The following is a 19,908-nucleotide window of genomic DNA, read 5'->3' as shown; positions in this document are numbered from 1 at the left end:
GAAGTGACATTCCTTTCGTGGAATTAGTTGAATCTTTGTCTCGCTTTTTATTTACGCAATTTTGGTAAAAATGTACTGTATGTCTTATGTGGGGCTCATTTGGGAACCATACGCTGCACCATTTCCTTCAATTCGTCCAACTCGATCACGTCGTTCCCGTTCTTATCCAACATTTTGATAAGCATGTCCACATCGACTTTCTGCCCAGAACGCTCTTCCATGAATTCGGCCATCGTTACCATTTCATCCTGATGGTGTTATTAGGAACGATAGATTATTAATTAAGTTAATGAAATTATACTCGTGCTTTGATTTCACTGCTGCATGTGCACCTTTGTGAGGACGCCATCGCCATCGGTGTCCATTTCATTGAATCCCTGAACTGCTTTGTCCTCCTGAATATTCTGAATCTGCTTCTGGATGCCGTGCATTTCTTTCTTTGAGACCAAACCGTCTTTGTCCACGTCCAACTGCCTAAATGCTGCAGAAATGTCGTTCTCATTTGGTTCGGGAGCTCCTGTTTTTATTACCATGTTTTTTAAATGGTGTGCAAACTCGTCCTAAATTTCGAAACAGTTTCAAAATGAGTCACATTTTGTCCACGCACTAAAAACTTGCGCTATTTATTGTTTTGACACCTTTGACCAGAATCCATCGCCATCCTGGTCCGCGTCATCGAAAATCGAGTCCATGTCTTTCGATGTGGGCATAGTCGGAGGTCCTTTGGGAATTACTGCCTGGAATTCTGAAAATGAGATTTCGCCATCGCCATCCTTGTCGATCATGGTAAAAATAGTTTCCTTCTGAGTATCGTCAAGAATTTTGGAGCGGGGGTTATCCGGTCGATCAATTTGAGACAAATATTCTGCCTGTGGAGCAATAGAACAATTCGATAGTTCTGCACAATGGGATGACAAGAGCTAAATTATTATTATTACCAAGTTGAGCCCACCACTCCCATCCACGTCCTTCTCCAAGAACACAGCTACGGATTTGCCAATCACGGTTTTAACTTCGAATGGCGAAAGGAAATCGAGACCTTGAAAGGGTGAAAGTGCTTCGGATACAGTCTTGTCTAATTTTGAGATGACCTTTAAATATTGGGAGATGGTGATGTCTCCTGCGTCCTCGTCATCTTCACCTTCAGACTCGGAAGAGGATGCTGGAAGCTCATCCTAATAATTCATGATGATTAATCGTATTATTTCCGATTGTCCTTTTACGCCCACAAATATGTCCACTAAATCATATTAGCACGGACCTTGGTCAGTTTTCCATCATCATTTTGATCCAATCGGTCGAATGAGGCGACTACAGATTGTACAATTTTAATAGCTTCTCCCTCCAAATTCTGGAGTGCTTCCAAGTCGTGCTTATCCACGCGACCATCATTCTCAACGTCCAGGTGGCTGAGAAGCAGGGCTAACTCCAAACGAGACAAGGAAACCCCATTCTCTTTTAAATATTCAACAATTATGTCGTCCGCAGCGATGGAATTTCCCCTCCTTTCCGTCCACACGTTGTGGCGCTCTTCGTCCTCCACTATTTTATTCAAGGAAATTAGTACATAGAATTAGATAAGTAAGTAAGCAATATGGTGTTTATGAAAATAGCTACCACAGCCCTCGTCCCCCTTGTCGCAGAAGCCAGCGTCTTCCTCCCCATGAATCCCGGCACAAGTGACGAGCAGTAATAACGTGAAATGCACATGTAGCACTAACTTCATAGTTAATAACTTAAATATTTTATTCACTTTATTCCGGAATGCTGACCAAGTGGACAGGCACAAGTGCGAGAGAGAGAGAAACGTGGAAGTCATGATGTTTTACAGCTCAGCATATGCATCCGTATCTTATCTTTGTCACACAAATAATGTGATGTGATATGGTTTGCATTAATTGGGCCATCCTTCCAGATTATGTGTTGATGTGCGTAATTTTTATTATTGCAGATACAGATTACATATTAAGTAAGTACATACATAGATGGGTAACATTATAACTTATACTTGTAAGACAGAGGCGGGGTATTGGCTCAAGGAATCCGTTATGATAAGATGATACGCTCCACGGGCACTGAAAGAATTTTTTTTCGTTTGAAAATACCTTATATTTAACTTTAGCTTTGAACTGCGTGTCCATACCTTGGCGAGGTCCCAGCCCCCACGATGATGGGAGAATCGCACTGCGTGTTGCAGCTGGACTTGCACTGACACGGCAATCCGACGCAAGGACAGGCCTCAACATTTCGGTGGAACGTCATGTCGAAGAACTTCCACGAGTACGAGTGAGAGCAGTAACCTTTGCATATCGGACATATCGTCAGATTAGCCGTGTGACTCGCTAGGGAAGAATTGACCTACCTGCAAACCCGCTCGTGTCTGCCTCTGCACATCCGGGCTGATTGTCACCACCATTCACGTACACATTGATATCGCCCGTTTGATGGCTCGAGTCTCCCAAGGTCCCTCGGTTCGTGTTGTAAATGTCCACGAAAGCCGCATCCCCAGAATGAAGGCGCTTGTTGACATCTATCTGAAGGTTGAAAAATGGCCCGGCTGGGTCGAGGCCGGAAATTCGGGATAACAAGGCCCCATAACGGTCCCGGTAAAAGGTTCCACAAGCACCAGCTGCGTTCAGGAAGGGAACTCATCATGTACTTATCTACCTATGTATATATATGATTAGTATGAAAGAGCCGCTGTATTTCTTACCAATATGAGCACCGAGGCTGTGCCCAATGATGTTGATCTGACTTGGCAGGATGTTTTTCGTCGTGACGATAAAGTTGATAACGTCCGCTATCCGGGAACCCACGGGACCCACGTTAGCAAGAACTTTCGAATATGCAGCCCCCGTTTCGATCAGATTTGCGAAAGTGTTTCCATTTCCGGAGAGTCGTCCCCAATCGACGACAATGATGTTTTGAGGGGTCGACAACTTTGAGAGGACGGCTGGACAAAAATAGGTTGCTTTATTTTGTACTCTTACAAATAATGGAGTGCTCACAATTTTTTGTAAGTTGTGACATTGGACTCTCAGCGTTGGACAAGAATCCATCGATGCAAAGAGTGACTCCGACCCCAGATTTGATGGCGTCCAGAGATTGAACGTTGTCCAAAATGACCTCTTTCCTATCCGTGCTTGATCTATTCAAGAAGAAAGATGTTGTTGCAGGGGTCATAGTGAAGTCGCGTCATAGAGAATGAGTGACGACGGGACTTACGGATACACATAGAACTTGACATCGTTGACATCCGAGGAAATCCCTGCGTTGAGGATCCCTGCGCTGGAGATGGCCCCCACGCAAAGGGACAAGACGAGAAGAAATAGTTTTGACGACATGATGAGGAACAACTTGCTGTTGTGGAAAACTACGCCTCACCTGCGTGACTGGACACTGTACTTCGGGTCAACCAGGCTTAAATACTTGCTCCGTTAGTCTTGCATGCAAGTCAGATAACAGAGCAAGCAAGCGGTGATGGCGCAAATGGTGGCGATTAATGGGGATTAATTCTTTGATGATCTCGCCTATTCAAACTGTTGGATAACTGGGATCGAATTCCAGCCAAGAGTTAAATAAAATAGCGTCATTGCACTTCTCCTCTTATCTCCAAACAATAGTGTAACCACCGCATCGCAAATTTAGTGCATCCACCAATCCACACCTTCGGCTTCGTACATTTTTTGCACTATCATGATTTTGTGTTGTGTTTGTTTGCTGCGGTCAATGTTAAGGTCTAGAGTTTGATCCTGAGGTCCAAGTTCGGGGATTTGTAAATTATGTGTTTTGCTGGGGTAATAAAAGTTAGTCCATATTTTCCATTATCCGCACAGGCTTTTGGCTGATAATCGGACGTCTTGAGTGATTTACAACCAATGCATCATCTCCTACATCGTCGTCAGTTATTATGTATTTCATCACTTCATATTACATACGTGTGAATAACTAATGTATTGTAGTTTTTGCAGTTTAGTTGTCTATTTCAGTGTAACCGTATGTACTAAATATGTCTGTTTTTGGGGTTTATTATCTATGAGAATTTTGAGCCAACTGCATAACATCATGGTTGCAAAATAAATAGTTACATAACAAAATTTGATTATATCAGAACTATTTTGAATTATTAAACGCACCATCTTTGTGCTTTTAAAAGTTGCATTTTATTGATAACCATATTTACAACCCTATTTATACTTTATGTATGCTCAATATATTTGTCTCACGAGTTAATTGTCGTCGTCTGCGTATTAGTGCTAAATGATGGGCCAATTTTAAATTGAGTGAAAAAGTTGGGCTACTTGCACTGCCATAAAAATAGTGCACTCTACATCTTCTTTCTCCGATGGATGATGCATTTAGTGGATCCAATATTGCACTTGACACTCGTTGTAAATGTCTCATTTTAAAATTTATTACGTCCACTGCGACTCCTCTCCAAATATGCATCAAGAGGATTCAAATCATGATCATTTCATTGAGGTTGAGTGGAAGGGCGGATGAGCACTTTTCGTACGATGTGAATAATAATGAGCAGCATGAACTTGATACAACTGACATTCATTAAGGTCAATTAAGATAATGTGATCTCATCTTTGTCTCTACGAACGAATCTTCTTCCACGAGCACATATTTACTCGGTTGGCTTGTTGTTTTAGTTTAGTTAGTTTTGGTCCAATTTGATCTTCAAATAGTCATCGTACTTACGACTCTAGTTATTTTAGTCCCACACAACAGGGCGTTCAAAACACGTCCTACTCATGCACATAACATTTATTATGCGATATTATTTCCTTTAAATACTGTGTGGACACAGGAACTGTTTGCATCCGCGACGTGACGCCTACTTGTGAACGGCACCTACTTGTTGTTTATGCGTACGTACGTACATACTTATTTACACGATGGGGCCAAACTGGAGTCAAGTACTTACGAGATGAATGAAAAACGGTTAAATTGAATGGAATAATGGGTTGAATTCCGAACGCAGGGTTGTTGGAGGAGAGGATGACGTTTAAATTAAGCAGGATTAATTGAGAGGCCGAATTCTGCTCCCTCCTCCTCCGAGAGAGACGCGTCCGTCCGTCGCTATCCACAACTCGTACTTCCCATCCTGAGACAAAGCTTGTGACTAAGCATCATTGAATAATTCCTATTTTATGCGTCCACCCACTCGTCCTCTGACTCCATATTTCTCCTTTTGTGGACAATTTCCTCTCATAATTACTCTGTAGTTTTGTGGACCTCAGCAGGTGTGAGTGAAAGTCGGTATGAGGCAACCTTTGGTCACCGTGTTGTTCGCAGTGGTGGCAGCTTTCACTTGGACGGGATTCCAATTCAGGTGAAGAACAGCTAGAGTACAAATCTAATTACTTAAATTAGTTGTAGTCTAAGAGGTGGGTTTAAATTGTTGGCGTAATTTAATTGTAGTGAAGCAGCCTTCATAAATTTAAAGGTTTATGAAAACGAGTGGCTAAGAAAAGTACTGACGGAACCGTTGAATAATGTTCACGTGCGACCCACCGTTATGAATACTTCAGGTAAACAAGGTCATCAGGCGTGATCTGGTTGGGGGCTACTGTTTCTCTGATTCCTTTGTTATTCGTAGAACCAATTGAGATCAGCGTTTCTCTCGTTGTCCGAAATTTCGAGGTGATTAATGCCAAGGAGCAGGTGAGTATGTTGATTAACTAATAAATAATTAATCTGTAAATACTAATTAGTCATGCCTTATTCTAAATGTAGGAGTACACCGTTCAAATTACGCTGCGTCAGGAATGGGAGGATGATCGCTTGGCCTATGCAAAGTTCAATCCTGTTCAACTCCGTGAGTTATTTCGTACACAACGAGATTTGTAACTTAAATTCCTCGAGTTATAAAAAATTTTGATCAAGGTCAAATAAAATACTTGACACTTGTGGAACCCGACAAGATTTGGACACCTGATACATTTTTCAAAAATGAGAAACGCAGCTCGATCCATAATATTATGAAGCCTAATAATTTTGCGAGGATATTTTCCAATGGGACCGTTCGACTGGAGACCAGGTCAGTTGTGAACCTAATTGTGGATCATCATTAATTGCAAATCTTTTAAATGTTTAAACTGACAGAATTTCTCTAACTCTCGCGTGTCCAATGAATTTGAGATACTTCCCTTTCGAGCATACCACTTGCAACATGCAGATCGCCAGTTGTAAGTGCTCCATCCATCCCAAAAGCAATGGTTTTTATGCAGAACTTTATCCTCCTCTTTCTGGCGATGAACAGATGGATTTGCTCGCGACGACCTGATCTACAAGTGGAGGCCACAACCACCCCCAATCACGATCCGCTCGGGGGCGGCCTACCCTCAGGAATTTGTCTTTGATTCCATCACCTCCAACTATTGCGACGCTCAATCGGGCAACGGTACATACACCACAATAACATCTTCATTTCACCGCTTTCTTATGAGCAATTAATTACTTTGGTAATACTTCAGGCGGCGTGTTTAGCTGTCTCCTGGCAGAGTTCCACTTCCGCCGGAACCATTTCTACTACCTCAAGCAGAACTTCATCCCACTGACCAACCTCGTGATTGTGTCCTGGTTCTCATTCCTCCTCGACTACCGACGCACCCTGCTCCTTCGCGCCCTCCTCTGCATGCTCACCTACTCCACGGCCTTCTCCCTCTTGGGTAACGTGGCCAAGGACCTCCCTCGAACAAGGACCACGGCCCTCGACTGGTGGAACGGGATCAGTCTCACCTTCATCTTCGCGGCCTTAGTGGAACTCGTCTTTGTCCACTACGTCACGACGGTGTCAGGGTCATCCGGAAATGGTGGCGACGATTCGATCGGTTCGGTAAAGAGTTCCAAGCGAAACAGTGCCTTCGATTCCACGGTGGAGATGGAGATGATTGCGAGAGGTAAACTTGGCGAGGGGGGCAGCAGTGGGATGTCCACGTCGGTGAACATTGAGCCAGAAAACGTGGAGGTGGCTGCAGGAGAGAGGAAGAAATCCGTCGAAATTCAAACGACCACTCATTGGACGAGCAAAGTCAATCCGGACAAAATCGAGAGGTGGATTAAAGTCCTCTATCCCGCAGTCTTCGCCGGCTTCAACCTCATCTTTTGGCTGGTCTGCTCAAATTCGGGGGGTCATTAATTAAGCAAATCACATTTTTTATCACGACAAGAATTATTTTCTTGGCAAGGTTTTTTTTTACATTATTTGGCGTGGACAAAGTATTAAGCAGTACGAGTTAGTAGATAATTAAGTTGTGCATGTTTATAGATACATGAAAGCTTTCATTTTGTTTGGCTGCACTTTCTGTCTCATCTCGATTTTATCTTGTTGGCCAATTCCAATTTTTTGGTCTTTTCAGAGATGAAAGTTATTGTTGGTGGTAAAAGATAATGGTATATCAGTCATTAAATTATGCTTCACATTATTATCTATTTATCTTTTGTACAAGTCCTTACTTAGCTAATCTTAATATGTATCTGATCTATTATGGATTGAAGTACGAGTAAAAGTTGTGCAGAATCTGTGTGCCTAAAAATCTGGATGGGAGAGGCTAGCAAAAATTGAGCAATAACGCGTTAAAAATCTCTCAATGACAAGGTGAAAATTACTTAATTGTTGTCATTTATTTAGCACTATTTTATCTCTCGTTCGTCGTTTTAAGTGTGAGTCTGAGTGCACCCAATTAGAACGATGCGAGTCCTTGTTGTTGGCACTTTCAAATCTGCTTATTAGTGGTTGGTTAGTTGGGTGGTGACATTGATAACAGTAATTAAACTATGGTTAGTTAGGAGACGACGTAATTTTTGTTATGTTCTTTTGTGTCTTATTATGTGTGTGTTTGGCTTAAATTAAATTGCTTTGACCTGCTGCACAGTCAGTGGACAGTCGTAGTCTCAGTTTGTTCTTGTCATTAAATTGCATTTCATTTCTGTGGTATTTTCTTTTTGAGTCCGTCATGAACTGCGAACCATATCTGCCGTGAATTAAATATTTTGTTATGCGACAAGTTATCACACATTCAAGAAACAATGGAGGAAAGATATGACGACTACTTCCGCTTTCATGTTTTGAGATTGGACTCACCTGGCAGCCGCTGGGTCCACGTGACACCAAGACAGGTAATGAGATAGACATAGGTAGATGGACAAAATGGACTGGTGGACAGGTTGACGACATGGCAAATAATAATTCCCCCTCCCCATAAAAAAATATACGTTTTTTCAAACTCTCGCACCCATACCGGAGAACAAAACGTACGCACGAGCATATTTTTACGTCTGTATATTTATGACCTCAAGGTCTCTCTTCTCCTCATTTTGTGTGAGGTTTAGGAAAAACAATAACTTGTCCTGTTCAAGCTCAATCATCAGAGGCGTATTTTATTCGCTAATCCTCAAGATTGCTCTCCTGATGGCATTGTTGATGGTAAACGTAATGAAGGCAATAACATGCGATAGTACCGACACGCTTGACTGCGTTCTCATTATTTAGAAGATGGTGACAATGAATGAATGATATTGTTATTTACGGCACAGGGCATAAGCACATTTTTTGTGTGTGGTTTGTATAAAAATAGTTTATATCCAGAAGAATCTCACACTGCCTCCAAAATCTCAGCCTTACTTTACCGTACAGTTAGTCAGCTTGGCCTGATTCTTTGTGCTGCTGCTGGCTGACCAAAAAGTTGGCAGTATGCACCGGATTAAAAATGCATCACAATGAACAAAGTACCTTTTTTAAGGTGACAAAGGAAGGAAGGAAGCGAGTCTAGCCAATTCTTGAACATTTCCACCATAATTTGGTTTCCACCATAATTTATTCAATTGACAAGTTTGCATACGTCCCCCTGCTTCTGTGATGTCATGGGCGACGCGGTGTCAGAAATCGTAACACGCAACGACGCCAGAAGAGTTGCAACAAACGACAACACTCTCACTTCTTCAAGTTGGAAAAATGACACAATTTTAATTTTGTGCATTCATGAGACAAATTCTGTGTGTACAAAAATGGTGAGTCAGTTGGTTCAACTCATCATCATGCAGTCAGTCAGTGTTTATTTATGCAGCATGGTTGCAATAACACTTTGTTGTTTTTATTATGGAAATGAAAAAGGACGGATGTGTAGATTGGACGGGATTGTGAATGGTGGTGGTGGTGGAATAACATAATAATTAGCAATTTGCAAGAGACTCACATGCAGTGGCTGAGTAGTACGGAACCATTATTATTTGAGGTCGTATTGTCAAAATTAAATAGCAATTTACTTGATGGGCGTGTGTATGCGCTGTCACCGAGTGGTATTCATTCCCCATTTTTTTAAGAACCAAAAAATTCTAGAGAGAATAAACTGAAGAAAGAGAAACTGCTTGGCCATAATTATTCATATTTTCATAAGGATTTTTTAGATCAAATCCCAATTGTTCGCACTTTGGGACGACACCACCAAGTTGCAAATATTTACAAGAATGGCAATAAAAATCGCATCAATAACTATACAGACTGATCAGTAGTCAGTCAATTCTTAAAATAACCGCAAAGGCCACCAATGTGTGTCAGAAAATAAGTTAATGAATCCGTTATTGTCAAATGCATTGAGATTTAATTGAATTGTTAATGTGAACGACATTGGTTTGTGTGCTGCAGTTTATCCACGACGATTTCTGCCACTTTCCTCTCATTCTGTCACATTTTGTTATCATTTCCTCCTTTTTTGTTGTTACACTCTAACACGTACGTAGAGTTTGCTGAAGAAATGGACTAAAGGGATGTATATACAACATACAACATATGTACATGTGAATAATTAATTAAAACTAGTCCGTAAGTAAAGCAGAATGTATACTCAAACAATGTTTTATTTCTTTCGTATCTTTGTAATTTGCCGTAACTGTAATGCTACATATAATTAACGACATTATGAAATTCATCAATTCCTAATTATTTTATGGTACACAAAATTGAAATAATACGAGTTATGATTTGTGGTCACACTCCCACTTCCCGAAATGAAATGAATATACGCATACAAGTATTAAATAATTGATTCCATTCAGCAAATCAAATGGTCGTGCAGGGCGAAAAAATCGCGTTTACTTAAAATTCGATGCATAAATAAGTTGTCTATGTTCCGTGAGTCACAGGCTGTGACTCCATTCCCATATTTCGCCCAAGAAAAACAAAAGTACGTGAAATAAAATAATTTAACTCGAAAAAAATCTGATGAGATTCTCATGCTCGGAGTGAGTAGAAACAATAAAATAAGGCAACTTCCCCTAGGATATTACGCAAGAAATGAGCAGAGTTGGTTGACTAAAATTATAAAAAAACTGTAGATGACTTTAAACAATGGAACGATGGTACGAACGACGTACGTAACGTACGTACGTATGGCTGATCTTGCTGATCTTGCCACGGAGGGAGAATTCCATCATGATTAAGTCAAAATGCCAATTAATGTTGTTTGTGGGGTTGTTCCTCATCAGCATCGCGTCGTAGAATGTGTGTGTATGTACATTCGTGTCTTGAGATGAGATTGTCGAGTAAATTAAGCCATGCAGAGCTATTTAGCTGATTCGTTTGCTGACAAAAGTTTTAGAGGGCTGCAACAAGTATTTACTATTGTGTGCCTGCACATGAATACGTAATAATGATAAGTTTGCATTCAAATTTTGAGAGGAGGAGGTATGGATTTATGTACAGGTCTCTCTCTCCGTCAGCCACTCACTACTACGGCACGGATGGATGGATGACATTTCGTTTTCATTTCCATATCTTTCCGTGGCTTCAAGTTGAAGTCAAAAAAGTTATTTAAGCTCGTGGCGTTCGCAAAGGTCTCACATAATTCATTTCTGGCCAGAAGGAGAGCATAGCCCGCAGTGAAAATAAGTAAATAATAATGAGAGCTACGTGTCAGTCAGTGTGAGCTATTGCAATACAACAGAGCAATAAGTGTGACGAGGACAGGTCAGAGGATTACGACGCCACCAGTACAACTACCAATCACATACTACATACCTGCAGAAAAGAGGAGAAGGAGAGTGATTCATCCCACTTTTAGTTTATAGGATTTATATTCACGGGATTTTCCAAAATGGTAAGATCTCTTATTTATTTAAAGGTTGAAAACTGAGTACAATTTTAGAACTTTGTAATTTTCAGAGGGTGAGACAGGTGGTCTTGGTGGGAGTGTTGCTGGTGGGAGTAGCACTAGGTGCAGAAGTATCGAGCAAAAATGTGGCAACAAATAAGCCAGTTGTAGTGAAAATCACTGCGGGTGACAAGAGTCATGGGAGCGATGAAAAGTTGGACACCGCGTCGCAATCTCTCTTTGGCTATAACAGTGCGAGCGGAAACGTTGGTGGGTTAAATGGTGGGGCAGGATTTGGGGGGTTCTCCGGACAAGGACAAGGATTTCCGGGAGGATTTTCAAGCTCAGGTGGCGGAGGATTTCCGGGGGGCCTGGGAGGCGGATTTTCAGGAAGTAGCGCAAGTAGTGGCGCAGGAGCAGGATACTTAGGCGGAGGAGGAGGCGGGTTTGGTGGGTTATCTTCATCTGGATTGGGGGGACTTGGTGGGGGTGGGGGTGGTCTCTACTCTAACCAGTTGGGGTCAGGTGGAGGTATTGGTGGACCTTCTACTTTCTCCTCAGGTGGTGCTGGTGGATATTACGCTCCTCAAGGACTTGGAGGATTCGGAGGTGGTGGGAGTGGATTCGATGGTTTCGGGTTCAATCCCAGCAGCGGTGGTTTTGGTGGTGGTCGCAGCCCATACAACTTGTATTCTGGGGGACCGTTGGGAGTAAATGGGGGAGGATTCTCTGGGAACAGTCTTTACGCAGGAAGCAATGGTGGGGGCGGACTTTTTGGCAGCGGTGGGGGTTCGGCAGCATCTGCTGGTGGATTTGGGGGTGGAAATTTCGGATCAAGCCCATACTTTGGGAGTGGATTGGGGGGTGGAGGGGGATTTGGTGGCTACCCTCAGTTTGGCGGGTTTGGGGGAGGATCGTCACAAGGAAGCAACTTCCTTGGAGGCGCTGGTGGACAAACTGATCGAAATCTAGGCTTTGTGAATCAAGCATTTGGAAATCCACTGTACAATCGAAGCCCACCAGTTTCCAATATTGCACCCGGTCTCGGATCCATCCAGGTAGGGAACAGACTCGACGTGAACAATGGGAATCGGGGTGGATTAAGCTCGGGTGGCTACATCCCCAGCGGGGGTCCTGGTGGATTCTCAACCACGTCGGGTGGGTCCTCATCATCCGGTCTTCCGTCATCATCCCCACAACAGTTTGGCAGTGGTGGAGGTGGATTTGGTGGTTTTGGGGGAGCACCACAATTCAGCCCAGCAGCATCTTACAACTTTGGAGGATTTGGAGGTAGTGCTTCACCTTTCGGAGCTTATCCAGGAGGAGGACAACGCTTCGGACCACCACAATTTGATTACTTGAACCGAGGAGTGCTTGGTGGGGGAGGGAGTTTGAGCAGAAGACCTGGCACAATCCCATCCTCCAGCCCTATCGGAGGACCCCTCAGGGACGGAAGTGGAAGATCTCTCTCAAGCCCATCGTCAGGACCCAATCGTTACTACAATCAAGGGGCAAACCCAAATTCCGGTGCGTTTGGTCGAGGTAGTGGTCCAACCCTCCATCGATTCACAGCTCCATCGTCGGAGGATGATACGGACAATTAAGAATTATTAGAATAATGTTACGCTTATTAATAATTATAAAATAGGAGAAAAAGTGGTCGATTGTCGTACGGTTTCATCTCACAAAAAATATGGCGTGCTACGGACTTTGCATACTTTTATACCAGCAGAACATGTAACGAAAGATTGATATATATGAATAAAATACTGTTTTTTGTCAAGTCCGTGATTGATCCACTTTTCTTTTTTTCATCATTCATCCACCTCGTCGAAACTGCGACGCCTTTGACGATTATACATGAATGATGAGTCATCATTGATGACTGAGAAATTGATGAGGAAAGCATGCAAAAAACATCTCACTTTCTCCATTGCACCCGGCGAGCAGAGCCGCGAACACAGCACAAACACCAACTTCACATTTCATAAAGTTACGATTTAATTATTATTGACTGTCGCCGTTAATTTCAAGTTTGACAACTGACGATATCCTAAAAACTAGCAGGATGAAGATTACAGCGAGTCCCGCAGTAACAAATTTTTACACGGATATCCTTGCTCACTCTTTTGAGCCTGGGGGTCAACGAGTCGCCGCCGCGACGACCATGGGAAAGTTCATAGTGTTCGAGTACGAATTTACAAGTATTTACATGGTCAATTCAATCAATCCTAATTAATTTACAATCTCATAGACGCGACTGGGACAATAATGAAGCATTCACAAAAATGGAAATGATGCTTCCCAACAACGCCCCCGCCCTGTGTCTCGACTGGAAAAATGGCAATGTCGGAATCCTTCTTGGGGCTAAATCCCTCCTCTACCTCTTTCGTCAAGACAGGAATGGCGACTTTGACGATGATGCTGCAAGATTGACAAAATTCGACGTGAAGTATGACGTTCATGATGTGGCATCCAGAGGGTCTGGTTCTCCCGTTATTTTTGGAGCGTGTGATGACTGCAAGGTTCGAGTTTGGGATGTCGAAACACAAAAACTAGTGGGGGAGATGACGGACCATAAAATGCCATTGGAAGTTTGTAAAGCAAAGTAAGGCGGCTAATGAGTACATGTACTCACATGTATGTGAGTTTTAAAAAGTTGGAGATGGTTTTGATGAGATTCGTTTTTTTTGTAGTGATGAGTATGTTGTGACTGGCGGTCAGGATGGAAACGTGGTTGTTTATGATGCCTCATTAAGGTCACCGAAACCAATTGTTTCCTTTGATCAGGGGAAATCTACTGTGAGTTATGCTTTGGGTCCTTGCACTGATTATTTTATCAATCATTCACTAACTGCTTTACTGGATTATGTAGATTACTGCATTGGACATTAGTAGTGACTCTACATGGATCGCGGCCGGGTCAGCGGGAGCTCCTATCGTTTATAATTTAAAAAATTCCGCAATACTTCCACAAATTAGTCTAGAGAATCCAAACAGTAAGCTGATGTGACCTTTCTTTTTGTAAAATTTTCTGATTTCGCAATGAGCTAAGTTTTTAAACAATTTTCTATTAGAAATCCACACGGTTCACTTTGATCAAATGAATACGCTTTGGTGGGGTGGTGGTTCAGGACGAATCTTCAAGTCACTAAATTTGACTGAAATATCAACCGAGATAAAAGCAACGTATGGGGCAGCTACAATATTTCATGTTTATTCCATCACCTCAACGTCACCAAACCGTCTCAGCGCGGCTGGATCATCGACTGGGATTCTATTTTCGGAAAATGGGGACTTTTTTGAGGGCATGGTCCACATTTGAAACTTATTTTAACATGTGCCGATTTAATTTTTTTTTATACTTTTGCATAATCCATGCTACCAAAATGATAATATTTGCTGCAAATAAATAATTAGGCAGAATAAACTGAGATTGAAAAACTGATCTCAGCATGGTTATTTATTGCATGTTGAGTATGAGCGAGCCTCCTCACTTCATCAGTCTCATTTTCCCATCTGGACTGAGGAGATGTGTAGCTCGTCCGCTCGTCTGCTGAGGAAAGGCAGCCTGGGTTTTCATCCGCGTCCAGTTTTCCATCTGACCTGGTCTGACCTCTCATCCGTCGCATTTTTGGTCTGCCCGAGGAGAGGCCACAGTTTCTATGCCCTCCTCATCTCCTGCTGACTGACCTCACATTACTCATTGTCCGGCTTGGTTCACAAGAATAATCAACCTCGCCAGATTCTCTGTTTTTAAGGCTTCTCCAACTTTTTAGCCATAATTTACGACAATACGACCTCGCCATTTTTATTTACGGCCTCGCCATTTATTAGTTTCGACCTCAACAATCGTGGAATCCTCACTACTTCATCCCACTATTTCTCGCCGTTTTGAAGTGCTCTAAAGTAAGCATACATTTTATCTTTTACAAACAACACTACTCTCCGTATTTCTTCAATAAAACAACAAATTAATAAAAAGTAGACTTTTAGTTGTAAGTATTATAATTATTCCCTGATGGAATAAATATAAATGCAATAAATATTGATGTCCATAAACATTCAAAAATTTCATAATCAAATTCATTGTTTTAACCAGAATGTAAACAAACGTTTCAAAAATTACAGGTAAAGTCGATAGGACTTTTTAGTCGCGATAATAATTTATTTATTAATCATTTCTTCATGGATTCGCCACTCACAATTTCGAGTATTGTGGAGGACGTATCAGCAGATCGCATGATGAAGAAGGAAGAAGACACCACCACAACCACAACGATGTCAATCTGCCTTGAAGGGAACAGTCCTAATAATAGTAATCATAACGCAGTCACAAAGAGTTTAGATGTTGGTGGCGAGACGACTCCTTGCGTCGACATGAACACGAATAATATCGGGATTTATGATGAAATGTTGCAGAATGATGATGTAATTAATTTTATTTTCTCATTACAAATTTGGTTTAGTCTTGATGGTTAATTTCAAAGGTCAATTTTTCACAGGACGATATCATCACGGGATTAAGTTTCGTGTCAGCAGGTGATCTATACGACGACGCCGTGATGGGCTTGTTGGATGATGATTTCAGCCAAAAAACGAAGGGCTCAGACGACGATGTTTTTGAACGCGAAGATGATACGACTAGACGTGGAGCTCCTATTCAATCGTCTATTCGGGGGAGAGGAGCGCAATCATCGTCACAGGAGAATAATAATGATAATACTGTAAAAAATGACAGTCATGAGCATGACTTGTCCCCTCAAAACAAGGATGTTGTGGGTTGTATTGGGAGCAGAAAGCATAATAGTATCGCTGGGAGGTTTGCTTTTTACATTGGAAATTTGACTTGGGTAAGAAAGGAACTACGGGAAATATGTATACGAGTTGAGTTTGGTTTGTGATTATACATATGTGGTAATTTTAATTAATAGTGGACTAGTATTGAGGATATAAAAACATGTCTAAAACTGGTTGGAGTCATGGATGTCTTAGAAATCAAGATCTTTGAGTGTCGAGCCAATGGACAGTCGAAGGGATACGCTCTGGTCACATTTGGGTCGGAAGGTTCCATGAAACTGGCAGGAGAGCAGTTGGACAAGACTAAAATTCATAACAGGATCCCTACGGTGAAGCCGGACTGTAAAGCGTCTTCACTTTATGTAATCAGTCCATCAAAAATTCAAGCTCTTTGGTTCATCATTAACTTGACTCTTAGTTTATCCATCAATACCTGTTTCCACAGTTTGAATCTTTGACTAAAACTCGACCCCCACCAACATTGTCCACGTCATCATCGAATGGGGAGCAGACAGAAGGAGGATCACTTGCCCATCGGGGCAGTAAGGCAGATGCAGGACTTGGAACTAGTGGCACATCAATTCAGTTAAATGGAGGAATGCGATATGGAGGAGGGACGCGTTCTCAGCTATCACAGCAGCAGTTTCATCCCAGAAATTTTGGACCAAGACTCCCACCACCACCACCCACGACCTGGAGTCATTTAGGCAACCCCGGTGGGAATCGATATCCTCCTCCTCTTCCCAGAGTAACAATTAACGCATTATTAATAACTCGACTCTATTCGGAGTAACCTAATTCGGTTTTCCGGGTCATAGGGTGTGAATTCCATGTACTACGGGCCACCACGGGGTCCACCACCCCCAATGCTCATGCCAGGTTACGGACCACCACCACCGCCACCTCACCAACATACGAATTATGTGGACGAGTGGAGGGGGTCACCATCGGGCTGTAAGCCATATGGGAAACATAAGACTGGCAAATTATGTAATTTAATGTTGAGAATAATTTCAATAATTCTTGCAGATAATACTTCTCGCCACCCTCGCGTTCATGTGAATCCAGCTTTTTTGAACCGTCTTCCACTAGAAAACTACACAATGACTGACGAGGGAGTGATCTTTCATCCCTTACCACCTGAGCAAAGCGGATTGACTTCGTATAACATGAATGTAATAAGTCTTTGGATTATTGATTATTTATTACCAGCTTCGCTTTAGTTTACTAGTCAATCATTTGCTTATTTTTTCCTGTAGTCTGAATATGAAGTAATAGATTCTCCAGAGCGACTGATAATGAGTTCTCGACCGGGAGCACTGACAAATTCTCCTCATCTTGAACCCAGCCAAGCAACAGAAGCTATTTCATGTCGAGGTTCATACATAATTTCATCTACGCCAATAGAAGAGAAGCATAGCAATTGTGACGGGCTTTCTGATATTGAACTGGATGTCATCTTGGATGGAAATGACAAGATTTCTAGCATGGCCATACAGCGAGCAGTTGAAGATGCTTCGAATGGTAAGGGAATAATGAGGACGAGTCAGGTTGTGAGGAGGGTCTCAATTACCCAACTACATAATAAATTGAGAATCACTCATTGATAATAATTTGTAGGTGAATATGCTAGTGCGATCGAAACATTGGTCACAGCCATTTCAATAATCAGAGGATCCAAAGTGAGTAAAGAGAAGAGAACGGAAGTATTGGTTTCATCTTTGCAAGAGTCTCTTGAAGGAATTGAACATCAAAGTTATGGACGACAAAGTAATATAATTTACATATATGTACTTAATTATTGAATTGTAGTCATGAATCATGACTACAATTCAATCATGACTCATGATGCATCCATGTTGTTCCAGACGGCGATCGTCCATCGCACCGGGATAAGAAATCCGATTTAGCAAGGCAATCGCCACCATTAGGTCATTTCCGCAGCAGCAGACCTCGGGATTATTACTCTTCTAGTCGGAGGGATTACCATCATAATTATCACGATGGACGTGGAAACAACAGTTCGTACGTTGTTATTTTTTCATGTGGTTTTCATTAGTTGAATCCAATTGTTGTATTACTTGTGTATATAAACTCTAGGAATTATTATACGGAACGGCCAAGTCGACGACGCTCTTGGGATGGTCGTGACCGCGACTTTGATTTCATCCCACGATCAAATAAAGTTGCTCGAGTGGATGATGGGAGAGAGCAGCCGTGGTGTCGTCGTTAAATATAGTTGTCGAGAACATCAGTCAATCAATTAAGTCCAAACAACCTGCAGTATTAGTTTAGTATTTAAGAATGTATCACGTGTGCGTGTCAATGTGTTTTGTTACTTTTATATACTTACCGTATGTATGTTCCTAAGATTTAATGCATTTGCTATTTAAATTTTACACTTCATTAATAAACTGTGTTTTATAATGTCCTTGTTCAGATCAACTTGTTTATTGTACAACATGGGTTCATTTTTATTGCCAAAAGTGGGAGGATAATTAATCCAGTAATATTTGTGAGACGATGAGTGCATGATAAGATTAAAATAAATTAACTAATTTGAAGTATTATGCAATTAGACGATGGTTTTGTTATTCGATGTATTGAGAGTCCTATTCCTGTACATTCCCGTCACAGCCAGAACCTCAGTGAAGGCACCGGAACGTGGAAAATACATTTGCGTCATCGTATGCGGATTTGGCGAGAAGCGTCCATAGTCACTCGTGGTGGTGACGTAAAAGGGGTGGGCAGGTTTTTCACAACCATATCCCTGAAAAAATTATATTTTAATTGAATTCACTGCTGAATACATTTTGGGCGTTAATTTTCGTTATTTAAATACCTTGAACCATGCCGGATGATTGAACCGACTTGCCAAACCTTGTTGGATGGGGTAGTAGTCACAAGTGCGGCATTTGTCGATGAATTCCCAACTCCCAACTGAGAGGGGGGGTTGGTCCTGCCATTTTCCTGGATCCCCTTGACCATTCTGAAGACTCCTCGGTTTGCACATTGCCTCCAACTCGGTGGGTTTGGTCCACCCCGTCTCGTCTGGCAGGTCGTCGATGACGCCACGGCAGGGGTACTTTGGGAGCAGGGGTTGACATGGGCTCATGCACTTTGTGAATTGACGGGAATGACCAGACTCCCGTTCTTCCAAAGGACCCACCACGTCCTCATATTTCGAACGAACCACATCCAAACTCCGACTCGACTCGCAACACTCGTCAATTGTTGGGGGCTCCACTTCTCTGAATTCGAGGAAAAGCAATTTTTTTTACGAAATATCAATCAAAGAACAATGAGTTAATATTTGTTTCACTATTGACGGTATATCGGAATTTTATTTCAAGCTTTCGTTAACAAAACAGTATAACTTCTTGAGCGAAAACTCCTATGAATTAACACGAACCCGGAAGTGTTGCTCAACACGGCGGCTGGAAGAGTAACATGAATGGATTGAGACGTCCCTTTCCCCACATCGATCACTGCCATGGCGTCAGGAAACTCATCAGAAGAGCTTCCTCTGTCGCCCGAGTAGTCATCTAGGTTGCACATGTCGTTGGGATAACCCTCTCGTGGCGGCTTGAATGCTGGTTTCGGTCTATTCGGGACAACATTAGGACAATATTCATCATCTTGGATTTGAATATTACAGAGTTTTTGCATGTGCAAGCTCACTCCCAGGTCGGCGGTTCGTGCTTTGGGCGGTCGCAAGGGTCGTCGGTTTTCCCTACGGTGTCGAGGAGGGCATGTCGCCGAGAAATTTTTGGGGGATATGGGACCCACCCAGCCTGTGGGACGCAGCCCCAGGCCATCTCACTCGGACGGGCGGTGAACCCTTCCGGATTCATGCGCGTGGGGCGACTCATGTTGAAGAATGAGGTCAGAGTTGGAGGAAAGCTTTTGATTTAGCAAATTCGGTCCATGAATGCAAATATTTGGAAGCAAGGAAATGAAGTCATGGAAAAATCGCAATGACAGAGATAGTCTCAAGAAATCTCAAATC

The 19,908-nt window shown here is 42.2% G+C and overlaps 7 protein-coding genes across 7 annotated transcripts; 4 read left to right on the top strand and 3 right to left on the bottom strand.

Moving 5' to 3' along the window:
• Positions 1-23: 23 nt before the first annotated feature.
• On the bottom strand, positions 24-1,818 carry LOC110861453 (calcium-binding protein LPS1-beta). The gene is made up of 6 exons (XM_022110562.2): positions 1,618-1,818; positions 1,262-1,542; positions 939-1,175; positions 639-869; positions 333-560; positions 24-248 (listed from the first exon to the last, which is right to left on the bottom strand). The coding sequence occupies exons 1-6, from the start codon at positions 1,724-1,726 to the stop codon at positions 96-98; spliced, it is 1,239 nt and encodes a 412-aa protein (XP_021966254.1). The 5' UTR covers positions 1,727-1,818; the 3' UTR covers positions 24-95.
• Positions 1,819-1,916: 98 nt separating this feature from the next.
• On the bottom strand, positions 1,917-3,407 carry LOC110861495 (phospholipase A1). Its single transcript, XM_022110615.2, has 6 exons — positions 3,226-3,407; positions 3,009-3,148; positions 2,714-2,953; positions 2,363-2,629; positions 2,144-2,300; positions 1,917-2,075 (listed from the first exon to the last, which is right to left on the bottom strand). Exons 1-6 carry the CDS (start codon positions 3,342-3,344, stop codon positions 2,003-2,005), a joined length of 996 nt encoding a protein of 331 aa, XP_021966307.1. The 5' UTR covers positions 3,345-3,407; the 3' UTR covers positions 1,917-2,002.
• A 1,664-nt stretch (positions 3,408-5,071) lies between these two features.
• LOC110861433 (glutamate-gated chloride channel) lies at positions 5,072-7,889 on the top strand. Its single transcript, XM_022110540.2, has 8 exons — positions 5,072-5,341; positions 5,431-5,540; positions 5,609-5,673; positions 5,746-5,827; positions 5,896-6,049; positions 6,115-6,197; positions 6,272-6,412; positions 6,486-7,889. The coding sequence occupies exons 1-8, from the start codon at positions 5,271-5,273 to the stop codon at positions 7,148-7,150; spliced, it is 1,371 nt and encodes a 456-aa protein (XP_021966232.1). The 5' UTR covers positions 5,072-5,270; the 3' UTR covers positions 7,151-7,889.
• Positions 7,890-10,746: 2,857 nt separating this feature from the next.
• LOC110861432 (keratin, type I cytoskeletal 9) lies at positions 10,747-12,882 on the top strand. The gene is made up of 2 exons (XM_035844763.1): positions 10,747-11,105; positions 11,171-12,882. The coding sequence occupies exons 1-2, from the start codon at positions 11,103-11,105 to the stop codon at positions 12,701-12,703; spliced, it is 1,536 nt and encodes a 511-aa protein (XP_035700656.1). The 5' UTR covers positions 10,747-11,102; the 3' UTR covers positions 12,704-12,882.
• A 162-nt stretch (positions 12,883-13,044) lies between these two features.
• Positions 13,045-14,547, top strand: LOC110861509. The gene is made up of 5 exons (XM_022110635.2): positions 13,045-13,289; positions 13,354-13,707; positions 13,796-13,901; positions 13,975-14,098; positions 14,177-14,547. Exons 1-5 carry the CDS (start codon positions 13,168-13,170, stop codon positions 14,422-14,424), a joined length of 954 nt encoding a protein of 317 aa, XP_021966327.1. The 5' UTR covers positions 13,045-13,167; the 3' UTR covers positions 14,425-14,547.
• Positions 14,548-14,626: 79 nt separating this feature from the next.
• On the top strand, positions 14,627-18,344 carry LOC110861431 (cleavage and polyadenylation specificity factor subunit 6). Its single transcript, XM_035844764.1, has 11 exons — positions 14,627-15,008; positions 15,231-15,530; positions 15,605-15,952; positions 16,034-16,261; positions 16,345-16,647; positions 16,718-16,853; positions 16,929-17,074; positions 17,159-17,423; positions 17,520-17,669; positions 17,768-17,924; positions 18,000-18,344. The coding sequence occupies exons 2-11, from the start codon at positions 15,288-15,290 to the stop codon at positions 18,130-18,132; spliced, it is 2,109 nt and encodes a 702-aa protein (XP_035700657.1). The 5' UTR covers positions 14,627-15,008; positions 15,231-15,287; the 3' UTR covers positions 18,133-18,344.
• Positions 18,345-18,443: 99 nt separating this feature from the next.
• LOC110861430 lies at positions 18,444-19,789 on the bottom strand. The gene is made up of 4 exons (XM_022110536.2): positions 19,581-19,789; positions 19,312-19,503; positions 18,742-19,150; positions 18,444-18,669 (listed from the first exon to the last, which is right to left on the bottom strand). The coding sequence occupies exons 1-4, from the start codon at positions 19,769-19,771 to the stop codon at positions 18,475-18,477; spliced, it is 987 nt and encodes a 328-aa protein (XP_021966228.2). The 5' UTR covers positions 19,772-19,789; the 3' UTR covers positions 18,444-18,474.
• Between the last annotated feature and the right edge of the window lie 119 nt (positions 19,790-19,908).

Source organism: Folsomia candida, unplaced genomic scaffold, assembly GCF_002217175.1.
Source record: "Folsomia candida strain VU population unplaced genomic scaffold, ASM221717v1 Fcan01_Sc042, whole genome shotgun sequence".
Classification (NCBI taxonomy): Eukaryota; Metazoa; Arthropoda; class Collembola; order Entomobryomorpha; family Isotomidae; genus Folsomia; species Folsomia candida.
This window is presented reverse-complemented; position numbering and strand designations above follow the sequence as displayed.

Excerpts from the sequence above, each read along its gene's own strand:
- LOC110861453 (XM_022110562.2), bottom strand. The coding sequence starts at position 1,726 with ATGAAGTTAGTGCTACATGTGCATTTCACGTTATTACTGCTCGTCACT. Across the intron at positions 870-938 it reads GGAGTGGTGGGCTCAACTTG|GCAGAATATTTGTCTCAAAT; the intron begins GTAATAATAATA and ends ATTGCTCCACAG. Across the intron at positions 249-332 it reads GCGATGGCGTCCTCACAAAG|GATGAAATGGTAACGATGGC; the intron begins GTGCACATGCAG and ends TAACACCATCAG.
- LOC110861495 (XM_022110615.2), bottom strand. The coding sequence starts at position 3,344 with ATGTCGTCAAAACTATTTCTTCTCGTCTTGTCCCTTTGCGTGGGGGCC. Across the intron at positions 2,954-3,008 it reads GTCACAACTTACAAAAAATT|CCGTCCTCTCAAAGTTGTCG; the intron begins GTGAGCACTCCA and ends ATTTTTGTCCAG. Across the intron at positions 2,630-2,713 it reads CAGCCTCGGTGCTCATATTG|CTGGTGCTTGTGGAACCTTT; the intron begins GTAAGAAATACA and ends TCCTGAACGCAG.
- LOC110861433 (XM_022110540.2), top strand. The coding sequence starts at position 5,271 with ATGAGGCAACCTTTGGTCACCGTGTTGTTCGCAGTGGTGGCAGCTTTC. Across the intron at positions 5,674-5,745 it reads TGATTAATGCCAAGGAGCAG|GAGTACACCGTTCAAATTAC; the intron begins GTGAGTATGTTG and ends TTCTAAATGTAG. Across the intron at positions 6,198-6,271 it reads CAACATGCAGATCGCCAGTT|ATGGATTTGCTCGCGACGAC; the intron begins GTAAGTGCTCCA and ends GGCGATGAACAG.
- LOC110861509 (XM_022110635.2), top strand. The coding sequence starts at position 13,168 with ATGAAGATTACAGCGAGTCCCGCAGTAACAAATTTTTACACGGATATC. Across the intron at positions 13,708-13,795 it reads TTGGAAGTTTGTAAAGCAAA|TGATGAGTATGTTGTGACTG; the intron begins GTAAGGCGGCTA and ends TTTTTTTTGTAG. Across the intron at positions 14,099-14,176 it reads TAGTCTAGAGAATCCAAACA|AAATCCACACGGTTCACTTT; the intron begins GTAAGCTGATGT and ends ATTTTCTATTAG.
- LOC110861431 (XM_035844764.1), top strand. The coding sequence starts at position 15,288 with ATGGATTCGCCACTCACAATTTCGAGTATTGTGGAGGACGTATCAGCA. Across the intron at positions 16,648-16,717 it reads ATCCTCCTCCTCTTCCCAGA|GGTGTGAATTCCATGTACTA; the intron begins GTAACAATTAAC and ends TCCGGGTCATAG. Across the intron at positions 16,854-16,928 it reads GAGGGGGTCACCATCGGGCT|ATAATACTTCTCGCCACCCT; the intron begins GTAAGCCATATG and ends TAATTCTTGCAG.
- LOC110861430 (XM_022110536.2), bottom strand. The coding sequence starts at position 19,771 with ATGAGTCGCCCCACGCGCATGAATCCGGAAGGGTTCACCGCCCGTCCG. Across the intron at positions 19,151-19,311 it reads GTGTTGAGCAACACTTCCGG|AGAAGTGGAGCCCCCAACAA; the intron begins GTTCGTGTTAAT and ends CCTCGAATTCAG. Across the intron at positions 18,670-18,741 it reads ATCATCCGGCATGGTTCAAG|GGATATGGTTGTGAAAAACC; the intron begins GTATTTAAATAA and ends TAATTTTTTCAG.